General features: G+C 38.5%; 1 protein-coding gene and 1 long non-coding RNA gene across 6 annotated transcripts in view; one reads left to right on the plus strand and one right to left on the minus strand.

The window, feature by feature from the left end:
* The window catches only part of NPHP3 (nephrocystin 3), a 56,682-nt gene that overhangs the window by 32,831 nt on the left and 7,910 nt on the right, over nt 1-15,941 (minus strand). For all 5 annotated transcript variants that reach the window (XM_047782734.1, XM_047782757.1, XM_047782744.1 and 2 more), the window contains 10 exons: nt 15,359-15,519; nt 13,359-13,512; nt 9,435-9,509; nt 7,702-7,875; nt 5,502-5,605; nt 4,172-4,286; nt 3,499-3,642; nt 2,924-3,021; nt 1,453-1,555; nt 967-1,049 (listed from right to left, as the gene is read on the minus strand). In XM_047782734.1, the coding sequence (XP_047638690.1) occupies nt 967-1,049; nt 1,453-1,555; nt 2,924-3,021; nt 3,499-3,642; nt 4,172-4,286; nt 5,502-5,605; nt 7,702-7,875; nt 9,435-9,509; nt 13,359-13,512; nt 15,359-15,519 (1,211 nt within the window). The remainder of the gene's footprint in view (nt 1-966; nt 1,050-1,452; nt 1,556-2,923; nt 3,022-3,498; nt 3,643-4,171; nt 4,287-5,501; nt 5,606-7,701; nt 7,876-9,434; nt 9,510-13,358; nt 13,513-15,358; nt 15,520-15,941) is intronic.
* Nucleotides 613-9,948, plus strand: LOC125128461 (uncharacterized). The gene is made up of 3 exons (XR_007135220.1): nt 613-734; nt 3,479-3,649; nt 9,217-9,948. It is a non-coding gene; the product is annotated as an uncharacterized LOC125128461 (long non-coding RNA).

The raw sequence follows: 15,941 nt of genomic DNA on the forward strand, positions 1-15,941 counted from the left end.
TTTGGAAAACATCAGGCTAAAGAAAATCAGTAAATGGGATTTGTTTTAAACTACTACACAATATTTACCAGCAGTTTCTTTTTTAAATATAAAGATATATAAAGAATGGGGGGGTCCATGGTCCCCTCTTAAAATAGATGACTTCAATAAATGCTATGAAATGTATGGAAAATGACTCATACTCTTGACTGTACCTATGTAAGCCACTGATAATCCCAGAGGCCAGTCACCACAACTCTGGGAACAGTGGGAGGCGATGGTGAAAATACCATGGGCAAGTAAAAGTTTTAGATTATTTTCATTTCAAATTTGGTGCTTCAGATGAGACTGAAGAGCACTAGATGCAAGGTGAGTTATGCTAGGATTACTCCCTCTCATGATGAATACCAAAACAAGTGTTAATCTTGTTTACCTCTGGCTGTGAATAGACAAGGTAGGAGGAGGCTGTAGGAAGAAAAAAGAAAAGTGGAAAACCTCTACTGCTTATATAAAGGCAAATTAAGCATGGATATCTACAATAGAAGACTCTATTGTAAGATGAAAGGTGTATCAGGATATGAGAACAGAGAAAATCAAAAATGCTAACCTACCTACCTATGGTTTTATGCCTCGCTAACCCTAACCCTCATTTTCCCAAAGCTAGAGGCCTCAACCAGGTGACAACAAACACTCATGGGTGGGCCCAAAACTGAGGCTGAAGATGGCCTTCTTCTGCAACTCCCAGTTGGGAAAAGGTTAGTGTGCTGAAAACCAGACAAATATACCCAACAAGTTCTGATATTTGAGGGCTAGCAATCACGGGTCATTGTCACATTCTCAAGGAAGTTAGTGTTACTGTTAGAATAAACAGAATCCGAGTGGCCTAAGAGATGGTCATAACGATCAGTTCTCAGTTTCACCCAGTGAGGAAGCGTTCTGCGGTGAACAGAAACATGCTGATGATCCCATAAAATAACCACCACTTACCGCGCAATCATTTTGCCGAAAAGAGTGACATAAAGGGCATTGCAGGTTGTAGCAGAACGACAGTGCCGTTCTAGCTTCTTCTCCTGCACCAGTTTACGGAAAAACAAAACAAAACATAAAACCACCCTGGAATTAAGCGGTCTTTAAAACCGAGCCATCAACAAATAACCCTGCAGAAATAACATGGTTCATCTCCTCAGAACTATCGCTGCCAAGCGGTGGTGGGCTGTAGATGTGGTTGACATACAGATGCTGTGTAGCTTTTAAAATATTGCTTAATGTAATATAGTAAAGTAAAACTTAAGTCTTTTTATTGCTTCTTCTTTATGTGTTATTAGTTTAAGAGTTGAATGCCTTTAACAAGGTAATTACTGAATTCCAATTTTCCTTAGAACCATATATGTTGAATTTTGTGTCTCAAATAGGGTGTTCTTATAATGAAAGCTAGAGAGGGTAAAAGATAGCAGCAAATTTAAACATACTTACCTGCTCTTTACTCAATTTAATGCCTACAGAGTGGCACTCTGCAATTATAATAGACTTTGCATCTTTTGGACTTAAAGGGTCAAGATGAAGTGTGGGCCACAACCTTTTATTTAAAGAAAAGAAAAATGAAATTCTCTTCTAAAAATATAACAAATCTATAATCTACCCACGAAGAAGCCAAAGTCCATGACAAGAATTTTTTATACTGCCTTCAGAAAATAAAATTAATCTCTATTAGTCATATTAATATTATTTCATTTATTCTAGCATGTATATCATTAGTTTAGCAATTAATCACAAGAAACACTGTTATAGAATAGCTTATACATTGACAATGAAATGGTAAAACGTTTCTAGTTCTATGTTATACACTATCAGTAAAACAACATAGGTATTAGAACCTAGGAGGAGGAGTACCAGACGCAGTCTTTTTTTTTTTTTTTTTTTTAGGACCACACCCAAGGCACATGGAAGTTCCCAGGCCAGGGGTCAAACTGAAGCCACAGCCACCAGCCTATGCCACAGCCACAGAAACACCAAATCCAGGCCACATCTGTGACCTATGAGGCAGCTTGTGGCAACACCAGATCCTTAACCCACTGAGTGAGGCCAAGCATCGAACCTGCATCCTCATGGATACTAGCTGGATTCTTAACCCACTGAGCCACAACTGAAACTCCCCTGATTACTTGTAATCTAATTAGAACTTTATTGCCCTACAAAAAAAAAAAAAAAAATTACCCTATTTAATGGGCTGGTGCAAACTGTTTACTGGGAAGGGGGAATCTTACTCTTTTCATGCATAAAGCACAAACACATAGGTTTCTGTTTATATTCATGAATTGCTACATGGTATATGTGTAGTATTACAATTTCTTGGCATGGTGGTCATTAGGAAGAAAATTACTAAAAAAAAAAAAAAAAAAAAAAGGCTCCTAGGGTGAGGAGGTAAAAATAGGTTGAGAAACACTGCCTCACAGAATTCGACCACTGCATCCCTTTTTGAGGACTGTTCAAGTGAGCTTGCATTTCAGGATCACAGGTGTCCGGTCTATTTTTCCTAGCCTGGCCCTCCCCTTGTTTTCCTCACCCATAAACTTAAGTGCCTACCGAACATCACCGATAGGAGCTACGACTGGCAACTCAAATCATGTCTGGAAAAAACCCTCATGACCTTTCCTCCACAAACCTGCCTGGACTCTGTGTTTCCCATCTCAGTTCACGGAACCACAATTTACTTAACTTCTCAAGCCAGAACTCTGGGTACCATCCTGGCCTTCTCCTCCCTCACATACCAGATCTAACATCCCACCAAATCCTACAGACAGCTTCCTTCTCTTGAACTCATCCACTTCTTCCCATCCTCACTGCTACTTAAATGAAAAATACAAACACCTATCAGAAACCTTTCCTTGTTTGTATTTAAAAGGAAACTACACGTAATCTGAAAGAACAAAAATAAGCAGCGTACCTCCATGCCGGAGGACATGTTTCTACGTTCACAGAAACAATGACTCTTACATTCACTGGCAGTGGATCTATCAGCCATTTCATGTGTTTTTCAACTTGCTTAAAAATATAAAAACAAAATTCCATTTATTAATTCGAAATACTTCAAAAGCAACCCAATAAGAGCTCCTCAAGTAAAATGAAATTCTCGTTAAATTGTTTTCACTATTATGAAAGATAAAATTTTATTTTTGGATAATTTATCTCAGAATATTAGAAGAACAAGTGGCAAAACACTACTATCATTGATTTGAATTCTGGCCATGTAAGGAAATATCAAGGACCTAAAACTATGTCAAAATGAACAGTATTTGCTAGTGACAAAAATACAGTTGGTCCTTCCTAATAGGATATTAGCATCTACTGGCATATACATTTTTTTTTTAATCTACATGCTTTCTCTCTAGAAATCAAGCAGAAATAAAAGAAACAACATCAACATCTTCTTCTCATACGATTTAAATGCCTGCTATAGTCACTACTGATATTTTTTGTCTCTTTCTGGGTATATCAATAGGTGACAAAGTGAAAACATACCTGAATTTGATCTATAGAATCAATAATGATGATGATGCTGCCTTGATGACGAGCAGAGAGTTTTTCCAGCCAACGTGGGAATTCTTCCAGAAGCTTAGCAGGATCCAGTGTCAAAGCAGATACTGACCAAGAATGCTGCATCAACTACAAGGTGAGAGGAGAACACATACGAATTAAAGTACTAAACTCTACCACAGCTGGTGAGAAATATTTCCATCTCTGCATTTTATTTTAATTTAATTTTTTTCTTTTTAGGGCCTCACCCGTGGCATGTACAAGTTCCCAGGTTAGGGGTTGAATTGGAGCTGCAGCCATCACCTTATGCCACGGCCACAGCAAGACCAGATCCAAGCTGCATCTGTGACCTATGCTGCAGCTTGGGGCAACACCAGATCCTTAGCCCACTGAATGAGGCCAGGCATCGAACCTGCATCCTCATGGATACTAGTTGGGTTCTTAACACGCTGAGCCACAATAGGAACGCCCATCTCTGCATTTTAAACCAAAATTGTCACCAAAAGGACCCAAGTGCATTGAGTACTATTTTTAACCATATGCAAAACCAAAACAAACAGGTAATATGGAAAATTGGCTTATTATCAGGTACCCAGGCCCAACAACTTCTCAATCTAAATGAAAAATTCTGAAAATTCCAAAAGTTGGTATATTCTACCTTTAGAGTTAGTCGTTTAATAACCAAGGAAGACTCTGAGCTGGTTGACATGGGCTTCCCCACAAAATGAGAAAGAATTAGCGTGTTAGGGGAATTCTTCTGTTGTAATTGGATCCTGTAAGAAAAAGACCTTTTACAGACTGATGAAGCTCCTTTACAGTCAACCAAAAAAATTTACAGTGCATTCAGCATCAAATGCTATCTGTCAGAAACCACGTGGTCAGTCAATTACATTTTTATTCCACTTTTAGATTCTTTTCTTTTTTTATTTTTCTGCTTTTTTAGGTCTGCACCTGTGGCATATGGAGGTTCCCAGGCTAGGGGTTGAATCAGAGCTGCTGCTGCCGGCCTACACCACAGACACAGCAACATAGGATCCAAGCCTCATTTGAGACCTACACCACAACTCAGGGCAACGCTGGATTCCCAACCCGATGAGTGAGGCCAGGGATTGAACCACATCCTCATGGATACTGGCTGGATTCACTTCCATGTGCCACAACGGGAACTCCTAGATTCTTTTAAAGGAACCATTAAAAAATTATAGAGATTCATTTTAATTCCAAATTGATGTTAACCAATGTAAACCAAAACATTGTACATTTGAGGTTAAAGTATTAGCAAAATAAGCATGAACCTTTAGTTACAAATATGTTATTAAAGGACAAAAAGTTTCTTTGTTAAGTACAAAAATAGTATTTCCAAACAAAATTTTGAATAAAAGGGCAATAAAAAAGATACAATGTATGCTAACTCGGCAATGTAAATAATAACTATTTGAATGAAACAAAGTGGTCTTACAACATGTTTTTAAATAATACGATGAACAAAAGTAAAACTTAAAAAAGTTTTTATTAGCTTAAATGGACTTTAGCCCATTATTTAAAGTACTAGTTTGCATTCGTGGTAAAGAGTATCCTTTATTTTGATATTCTTTATGATTTATTTCACTTTAAATAGTCTTTGTCTTGTTTCAAATATTTAAAATCCCAATGAAACTTTTATGATGAAGCCAATAATTGAAAATACAGGCTCATGCCCTCTGTCATTCACCTAATTCCATGTCACTCTGACCACTGCCTTAGCTCTGACCTACGTGACTTCTGTGCCCCATCACAAGTGCTCACATTTCCTATTCCTTTCTTGTTCTCTATCTTCTAACATTTAAATTGTATATGTCTCAGGGTATGCATCTATTCTTTTGGTCCTTTTTGCTTTTTTTAATGTTTAGTACAGGCCATGCAGGGAGGCTGACATGCAATAATTCACTGTTGCATGAGTTCAGTAATTCAAATGATGATGGTAACAATGTGATTGCACTGCATCATACCACTTTGATAAAAGAAGGGACTTTCCAGAGCCTGGTCCTCCAGACACAAGAAGGGGTGGAATTGGTGCTGGTGCAGCCACTAGATCGTTGAGGCGCTGGTAATACTAGAAGCAAAAATGAATTTAAGTTGTGAGGAAGAACATACCTCTTAGAACACTAAATAGAGTCAATTTGTGATTATCCTCTAAAATCAGTAGAAAAAAGCTGCATGAGAACATAAAATATACTTGGAGTCAATAGCACTCTCATAATTGCTTATGGTTATAGCTGGTTAAATATGTCCAAAGTAGTAAGCTAAGAATGGGCCCCAATTTCTTCCACCACAGCATTCCTGTCCATTAATGGATGAAGGACAACATTTAAGATCCCCACGGGGTTTTGCAACATTCACTTGTTTTGCAGAATGCTGCAAGGAGGCCACTGTTTCCCTGTAGCTCCTAAACCACAGAAAATACCCCAGAAGGCCCGTTGGTGCACTTGATGATTCTTTATGATTTATTTCACTTTAAATAGTCTTTGTCTTGATTCAAATATTTAAAATCCCAATGAAACTTTTATGATGAAGCTAATAATTGAAAATACAGGCTCATGCCCTCTGTCATTCACCTAATTCCATGTCACTCTGACCACTGCCTTAGCTCTGACCTACGTGACTTCTGTGCCCCATCACAAGTGCTCACATTTCCTATTCCTTTCTCGCCAGGAATTTCTGAGAAATGAGAGGGTCTTGTCTGGGAACTGGGAGTCTCCCAAGAAGAATCAGAGCTAGGATAGGCCCCTTGAGATCTTTCTGAAGTTGAGCGAGTTCAACATGAAGTCCAAGAACTCCTATTTCCTAGGCTTTCCCTAGGCAGGAAGAAACTGATTCACAGGTGAAAAGGACATGCTCAGAAAACCAAAATATCTCAGTAGTTATAAAGAGATTCTAAAGTTATTTTGGGGGTTAGGATGTTTATTAAGTGTAGCAGTGGTCTAAATAATAGCTGGTAAAGAATCAAAGGAATATGTAATAAGTAATTTGTGTGAGCTTTAAGGTAGCAGATATTTCCAGCCACTACAATAAGTAATTAACGTGGTATAGTTTTTCAACCAATTTTTCTGTTTGTCATGTCATATTCCCCAGGAATTCAAGTAATTCTGATAGCAGTAATGTATCTTAAGAAGCGAAGGGCTTAACTGATTAATGACCTTGTAAATCCTAATAGATTAGTTCATAGTCCCATGTAAAGCCAATTTATAGACCCATGGTTTCCACATTAAGACCCCTGCTACAAAAGAAAGCATAGGATTTGGAGCCAGAAGACCTATGTTCAAATCCCACATCGGCAATCTACACCGTATATACTCTTAGGCAAACTATAATCCAAAACTTAAGTTCTTCAAAAATAGCGATACCAATACCTTTCATAAAATAACAACTAAACATTTATAGTGTGCCAGGTACTGTGCCAACTGCTTTATGTGCATGATCTGGTTTAGTCGTCCCAACAACCCTATGAGGTAGGTACTATTAGCTATTCTCATTTTAAAGATGAGAAAGTCAAAGTTGAGAGCTAAGTAACATGATTAAAATCCATAGTGAGCAAATGGTGGAACCAGGTCATAAACACTGACATCTAAATTATAAAAGCCATAAAAATTCCTATAAAAATACAACTATTAATGACAGCTACTGTGATATTCTTTAAGATATTAGTTGTTATGTTAATTTTAAAATATTATTAAGTATTTTTGAACTTACATGTAGATTCTCTGTGCACTTACAGGTTTGTTAATTTGTCTAGATATTTAAGTTTGCTGAAGGACTGATCTGCCTATTGCATTAATGACGGTGCTTTGTTTTCTGAATGTTAGGTATTTTGATTTCTCCAAGAATTGGAGAAATAGAGAGCCTTACTATTTTTATCAAGTTTCCTAGGCATCTTAATCTGGGTCTGGTGAATTGCAGATGGTAGCCTAATAAACATGTAGTTTATAAATCCTAATCTGTAACTAAAGCCGTTTGATGTTCACAAGTATATCTGAATCTCACACATCTTTCATATGACACAGATCCAGCACATGTCTCAACATGGATAATTAAGCCATGAGGGCAGATACGAACACATTCCTTAACCTTGAGTATAATTATGTGAAACCACAATTATGATAAAGCTTTTAAGAAGCAACTGATCTTTTTTGGAATACACCAAATGCTTGCCTTCTCGAATCCCAACTCATGGGCTGAATTTGAAGCCTGCTGAAAAGCTTCCATTTGCTCTTGTTCATCATGTATGTCCCACAGAACATCACCAAAATCATCTTCTTCGGGAAAAGAATCTTCACTGCCCAAATCCTTAGTATCCGGGTCTGTGTTTTCAAAGCCCAGGATGTCCTGAACACCAAGAGTAAGCACACAAAAGGGAATGAGCGACGTGAAAACCCTGCACAGTACTGTCAGCATACAGGCCCAAGGTGGCCCTCACCTACCTCAGAAGGCAAGTCCAAACCAATGGCCTTTGGATGGTACCTCCAGAGATTAATGTATAACTATAAAATTAAACACTAGTTTAAAATAAAGAAGTAAGGAAATGTTAAAATAATACAAAGACCTCTCTCTTTCATTAAAAATAAAGTTAGAGGGGTATTTGACTCCCATTAGATCTGGTTTCCAAAATCTTTACACAATATCTTTGGTGATATCTGGCTAGTGAACACTTTTAAAGATTGTGCTAATGCCTAAGAAATATGCTGCTTTACATTTTTACAAGAATTTAATTACTGAGATGGGATTTCTTTTTTTCTTTTTTTTTTTTTTTGCTTTTTAGGGCCACACTCGTGGCACATGGAAGTTCCCAGACTAGAGGTCGAGAGCTGTAGCTGCTGGCATACACCACAGCCACAGCAACGCAGGATCTGAGCTGCATCTGCAACCTACACTACAGCTCACGGTAACGCCAGATCCTTAACCCACTGAGCAAGGCCAGGGATCGAACCTGCGCCCTTGTGGATGCTAGTCAGATTTGTTAACTGCTGAGCCACAAAGGGAACTCCCAGATGGGATTTCTTGATATCTAATATATCCACTGTAATATCTAGTCTTTATATTAACCCTTGAAAATATGTTGTTTACCTACAAGCAGTAAAGTTGGTGCATATGTCCATTTTCACTTACTGCCATTTATTCTATTCAATTCACCTTATTTGGGGCTCATTCTTTTTCTTTGATAACAAATCTCCATACTTGTAACACAAGCTAATTTTAAGAAGTAATCTAATCCTTTACTTCCCAAATAGGGTTGCCAGTACCCTGAGGGAGGGGTCAGCAGGTAAGGATAAACACAGGCTAAACATCTTGTGTCCATTTTACCTGAAGATAGGGAATTCTTTTTCTTATCATTATTAGCATTTTTGCTGGTACATGATTTTAAATGATTTTTAATATTAAAAATAAAGACGGGTAAATATCAAGCAGAATATGTAACTCACATACATTTTCAAGATAATACCAAGACATCATAGAAACTTTCAGTTTGAGACACCTCTGTGTTCCATGATCTCAGATACTTCTCTACTGTAAGGGAGATAATGTGGTAGGAAAATTCAAGGAGTTTTCTAATTTACAAAAAGACGAGGCGCATGAAGAATCTGAGGAGACTATTGAATAGGCTAAACATTATTCCTCAAATACTTCCTTTTTATCTACCATTTTTTAAATCCATTTTACACTTAACAGGTATTAAAGCATCAAATTGTGAGAGAGCTGAGAGATTATAGATGCGTGGTACTGGGAATACCACAGTAATACCACAGGATGGACTCTCACAGAAAGAAGTACACTCTCCCCAGCTGTTGTTTTCAAAAAAACACGTGATTTTTCTATGGAAAATCCATTGTTATGGTAAATAGTCTTAAGATACTTGAGATGAAATCTTTCAGAGAATGCATATTTACCTGTTTAATAATCTTTTCCACATAAATGTAAGTTTTATGTACTCCTTCTGCAGGATCTCCTGAGTGTTCAATGATCTGGGGAAAAAAAGTTTAACAACAAGGAAATCAATAACAGGAGGAGAAGGTGGTAGTGAATACTTTCATAGTGCTTATGTATCAGGAATTGTTCCAAGTACTTTGCAAATATTAGCTCATCTATTCTCACAACCCTGAGTCAGACACTATTATTCTCCCCATTTTATAGAAGAGGAAACTGAGGCAAGTTAAATAACTTTTCTAAGGTCAGGCAAGCAATTTAGTGTGAACATTGTTGCAAATAAAACAAAAAGTATGTTTTTTGGCTCATGTGTTCATCTGGAAAAGTGACTGGTTATTGGTAATGCCAAAACTCTGTTCAGGACCAGGTGTTATTGTTGAAAGTCCAATTTGGTCTGGACTGATTTGACTGATGCACACACCTGCCCCCCCCTTTTTGCTTTTTAGGGCCTCATATGAGGCATAGGGAGGTTCTCAGGCTAGGGGTTTCATTAGAGCTGTAGCTGCTGGCCTACACCACAGCCATGTCTTCGACCTACACCATAGCTCATGGCAACGCTGGACTGCTGACCCAATGAGCGAGGCCAGGGATCTAACCTGCATCCTCATGGATACTGGTCAGATTCGTTTCCAGTGGGCCACAATGGGAACTTCCCATCTGCTCATTTTGACACCTGAGAGTAGAAACCTGTCAAGGGACCAGATGGGTGGGACGGTGTGTGCTGGGCCCCTGGTAGCAGTGTCTGTGCACCCGAGGCATAAAGTGAGACTAGCACTCGGATGCAACCAGAAGTTGATTTTATTGTGTGGGGCACATTTCCAAGATTGGCTTGATTCTTTTCAGCTCACAGCCTTGGGGGGAAACAGTTCTGTTTTTTTTCCTTTTGTCCTGTAATGTGAACAGGTTCGTACAAAAGCCCTCCCTGAACGTTAGGTAGGCGGGATAGTAAATAACCCTCTTGCTTCCTGCCGTTTGTTTCAGAAGGGTAACCAGGGTAACCTGAGGAAACATGGAAGGGTTGGGGTCCCAGGTTGTGGTGGTCAGAGGGAACCAGCCTTTCTTTGTTCGTAGGAAACAATGGGGCGCCTCTGCTTTCCCCTGTGGGCCTGGGGCCTGGCACACAGTAGGTCCTCAGCAAATCTGTGGATTATTTATGGAATGATCCAGAGGGGAGGTTGAGGGCAGCTCCACTGCTTTCACTTGGGGCAGGCGAGGGAGCCGTGCTTAGCTGGGGGGCTTGGCCCTGGGTGAAAGGAATGGGCTTTTTTCAGGAAAACTCCAGTGGCTGAATTCTCACTTTTGCTTCAGATAAGAACTTGTGGATACTTTGCTCATGTGTTAACTTTTTGGGGCCTGAATATTCCAAAGCTAGGAAAAGCCCAACACCAGCCTTTATTGTTTAATCAGTCTGCTGTGTGTCCTTTCTCTTGATATCCTGGATAAAGCCCATATCTTCTTTCTTCAACACACAGACACACATGTATGTACGTGTGTACACACAGTGTATGCATGCCTACATAGACACATACACAGATTAAACCACTACTTTAATTTCATCTTATCTATTTTTGTACCATTCCACATACATAACTCAAAATTCATCTGTAGCCAGTAAAGCTACAATTCTACAAAAAAGGCAGTTTATCCTACATTAATCAATTAATTAATTAATTTTTGGCCATGCCCACAGATGTAGAAGTTCCCAGGCCAGGGAACTGTATAGCACAAGGTAATCTACTCAATACTGTGTAATAATCTATATGGGGAAGTAAACTGAAAAGGAATGAATGTATGTATATGTATAACTGATTTACTTTGCTGAACATCTGAAACTAACACAACTTTGTAAGTCAACTGTATTTCAATAAAATTTATTAAAAAAGAAAAAAATATATATATAGTTAATTTTTTTTTATTTAATTTTTTGCTTTTTAGGGCTGCACCTGCAGCATATGGATGTTTCCAGGCTAGGGGTCAAATTGGAGCTACAGCTACTGGCCTACAGCAATGCAGGATCTGAGCCACTTCTGCAACCTACACCACAGCTCACGGGAACGCCGGATCCTTAACCCTCTGAGCGAGGCCAGGGATCGAACTCACGACCTCATGGTTCCTAGTTGGATTCATTTCTGCTGCGCCATGATGGGAACTCCGAAAAAAATAAATATATAATCATGGTAAAGAGCTCTTATTTGATTCCTAAAATTTGAAAAAAATGTGAAAAAAATTCATCTGGTATACTACTTTTTAAAAGCAATATTTATAGAATAAACTGAATAAAGATAAGAAAAATTAACCAGTATCTTTCCTTGTGGGACCCTGTAGACTAAGATTATACTAAAATAAAACAAAGAATGGGATGGCTCTGGAGATTAACTATAAAAAAAAACGTATTTTTTTTTTTGCCTTAGACTCTTCACTTTGTTATGCTGGCTTGTATTCACATTTGATCTTATTTTCTGTCTGGGCAAAGAGAAACAGAAACTTTGTCAAAATCCTAGAGTTGTTTTTGATTGTATTCTTAACATTAACTATAAACATTGTTGAAGTCATCTCACTGTGTAGTGAGACTCACTGCAAAGCCCATAATCTCTCTTCTAAAATATATCCTGGAGTTCCCGTCACGGCATAGTGGATAACGAATCCGACTAGGAACCATGAGGCTGCAGGTTCGATCCCTGGCCTTGCTCAGTGGGTTAAGGATCTGGCGTTGCCGTGAGCTGTGGTGTAGGTTGCAGACGCGGCTCGGATCCTGCGTTGCTGTGGCTCTGGTGCAGGCCAGTGGCCATAGCTCCGATTGGACCCCTAGCCTGGGAGCCTCCATATGCCGCGGAAGTGGCTCAAGAAAACACAAAAAGACAAAATATATATATATATGTGTGTGTGTGTGTGTGTATATATATATATATATCTCCCATCACGCACCTAGAGACGATTAAATCATTCTCCTACTCATGATTAGTTTTTCACTTTTCCCAGTGCTCTCAGGAAAGGTTACCATGAAAAGGTTCTTCTTACACTAATCCTTCAGTAGCAGAGAGAATGATGCTGTGCTTGGGAAAAAAGCACAGTAAAGAATCGGATTTGTCTACTCACAAATAATACTCTTATCAGGCATATGTTGTTGCTTATTCCCCTCTTCCTCTTAGCCCAAAACTAATCTGCTAGGAAATCTATTGGTTCTGTCAAAATTTACCCAGAATTCTACCACTTTTCATCACATCCTCTACCTCCACCCTGGTCTGAATCACCAGCTTCTCACCTGGATGATGGCGACAGGTCTCCAGCTCTGCCCTCCTCCACTACCCTCCCTCCAAACCACAGTCAACTCTCAACACAGCAGTCTGAGAGATCCTTGTCAGAATAGCATTTCCTCCTCTTTGCTTAAAGTCCTCCAATGGCTCCATACTTCGTGCTAAGTAAGGAAACCAAGGTTCTTCAGTAAGAAAACATGTATCTCCCCAGTCACTCTGTTCCAGCCATGCTAGCTTCCTTCCTCTCCCCAAACATGCCAGGCTCACTTGCCTCATGGCCTTTGTTTCAACAGCTCTCTCTGCCAAGCATGTTCTTATAAAACAACCCCATGGGAGTTCCCGTTGTGGGGCTGTGGAAATGAATCTGACTAGGAGCCATGAGGTTTCAGGTTCAATCCCTGGCCTTGTGCAGTGGGTTAAGAATCCCATGTTGCCGTGAGCTATGCTGTAGGTTGCAGATTCGGCTCGGATCTGGTGTTGCCGTGGTCGTGGCATAGGCTGGTGGCTGTAGCTCCGATTAGACCCCTAGCCTGGGAATCTCCATATGCCTTGGGTGTGGCCCTAAAAAGCAAAATAAATAAATAAATAGTTTATATGATTAAAAACAAAACAAAACAACCCTATGAATTTTACCTTGGCTTTGTTGGTCTTCAGGTTAGAAACCTGAGCAATCAGTTGCTGGACAGAGTCAGTAGTGACTTTCCCATCCTCCAAACGATGATAAATTAATCGTGGTTTGCCTTCAGGGTTTTTCAGAAAAGCTTCTTCACAGTCTTCCAATAAAAGGCTAGATTGGAAATCAGTATTTCTTGTGCTACACTGCACTGGGGCAGCACACAGTTAGTCAATTAACCTAAGTGCCAAGAAGGAGGTTTACTAAAATGACAAGTGGCCAGAAAAAGCCTTGCTGCAGAACAAGCGAAACTTTCCAAACATTGTTGTGGTTTTTTTTTTGGCCACACCCATGGCATGTAGAAGTTCCCAGGCCAGGGACTGAACCCTTGGTATAGCAATGACCCAGGGCCACCATAAGTGACAATGTTGGATCCTTAATCTGCTGTGCCACAAGAGAACTCCAAAATGGACATTTTTTTAGCTCTGTTCTAGCTTAGTCTTTATGTTCACCAGTAGACAGTGAGATGAGGTACAATAAATTGTGCACGAAATTAAACTGTAAAACATACATAACTTTACTTTTTTAATCTAATTTTAAAAAAGTTCTCAAAAAATACTGTTAAATATTGCTCAAAATAATGGACCAGACTCATGAGACTTTGCAAATAAATGGAAAAACCTAATTCTATTTATAATTATGTAGTTCTGAAGTTGAAACACAAAAATCTTCAGCTTCAAGGTTTCAAGATATCTCTCTTCTCTAGTCCTTTAGCCTGCCTTTACTCATCCAATAAATGTTCTGAACACTTAAACCCAAGAGACACTGTAAGAAAGATCCAGAGGCAGATGGGGAAGGTTAGAAAGCTGTTAATAATATTGACTCCAGGTTAAAAAAAACTTCTAGGAGTTCCCATTGTGGCTCAGTGGGTTAAGATCCCAACATAGCCTCCATGAGGATGCAGGTTTCCCCCAGCCTCATTCAGTGAGTTAAGGACCTGGCGTTGCTGCAAGCTGCAGTGTAGGTCGCAGGTGTGGCTTGGATCCGGTGGCCACCTGGCCCTTGGGTAGAGTCTTAAGGATCAATGATGCGTTATACTATGAGGTTTCTGATAAAACTTAGGGCTCCAAATACATCCATACACAGGTAAAGTCAGAGCTAGTTCTCAATAAAAAGAGAAAAATGTTTTGAAAAGATTAAAATCCAATCAGATAGCAAATGTAGAAAGAAAAATTCACCTCCTTTTTAATTTATTTTGTCTTCTATCTATATATCTAATTGGTTAAAAAAAAAACCTTTATTTGCAGACTAGATTCATTGTTGTGATTATATTCAGATTATTTAAAAACTGCTCACTTTACTGGATTTGAATAGCTCCTCAGAGAATTAAAAATGATTTGACACCTACGCAAGTGTTCAAGTGCCTCTCAATTGGTATCCAAAGAAAGAACATAACGAAGGTTAATGCTGATTATTGGAATCAGGGATACTGATTCCAATTTCTGTAAAGGGTCAGCTGTAAACATTTTAGGCTGTATGGGCCACAGTCTCTGCTGAAATACTCAACTCTGCTGCTGTAATGTGAAAGCAGCTGTAGACAATACATACACAAATGAACATACCTATGTTCCAATAAAATTTTGGCTGGATTTGACTTAAGAGCCATACTTTGCTGATTAAAATGATTTTTACATTAATGATGTTAATCTTATGACCTATGAAACAATCCTAACGGTGTGAAATTTTTAATTTTTTAAGTATGAAAAGCCATAGAATTTACTGAATTTCAGGGATGTTTTTGAATGCAAATTTTTTTTTTGGCTACGCCTGTGGCACAGGGAAGTTCCCAGGCCAGGGACTAAATCTACACCACAGCAGTGACCCAAGCCACTGCAGTGACAACACTGGATCCTTAACCTGCTGCTCTACTAGGGAACTGCAGAACTTTTCTTTCAAGTTCATTGCACAATCTCAATTCTATTTACAAGTTTAATTCCTGTAACTATAGTTTTCAGCTTACCTTGGTAAAGTTAAATGAATGAATAATATAACTAATGAACTCTTCTCAATTTCCCATTTTCTTACAGTGAGGTATTGATTTTCAATATCTATTGGAAAATATACAGCATGGAAAAAATATCCCATTGTCTCACACATTCTCTTAAGTTTAGGTGAATAGTCCTAAAAACAAAGTAAAACATATGAAAGCACAGCTTATTTAACTAAAGATCTAGTCAGCTCCATACATACTACTTAAAAGAAAAAAGCATGCTTCAGAACAGGCCATGATGGATATCTCCAATTTAAAAATTTTAAAATATATTTATTTACAATTTAGAGACAATCCTTATAAGGCAAGTTTCTCTATAAAATGAAAATAGTAATAGCTTAGCAACTTGGCTGTTTCTTAGCTCAGAAAATGATTTATCTCATAATAAAACCTAAAACAACAGTAATAAAATATTAGGCTATTTTGATTTGGCTTTTATTATTATTACTAAATATGGCTTCTGTTTATTGTTATAAGGTGAAAAATATAAATCCAGAGTTTATACAGTTTAAAAGTGTCCTACATGATATAGTAGAACACTAAAACAGATAGA

Source organism: Phacochoerus africanus, chromosome 1 (assembly GCF_016906955.1).
Source record: "Phacochoerus africanus isolate WHEZ1 chromosome 1, ROS_Pafr_v1, whole genome shotgun sequence".
Taxonomy (NCBI): Eukaryota; Metazoa; Chordata; class Mammalia; order Artiodactyla; family Suidae; genus Phacochoerus; species Phacochoerus africanus.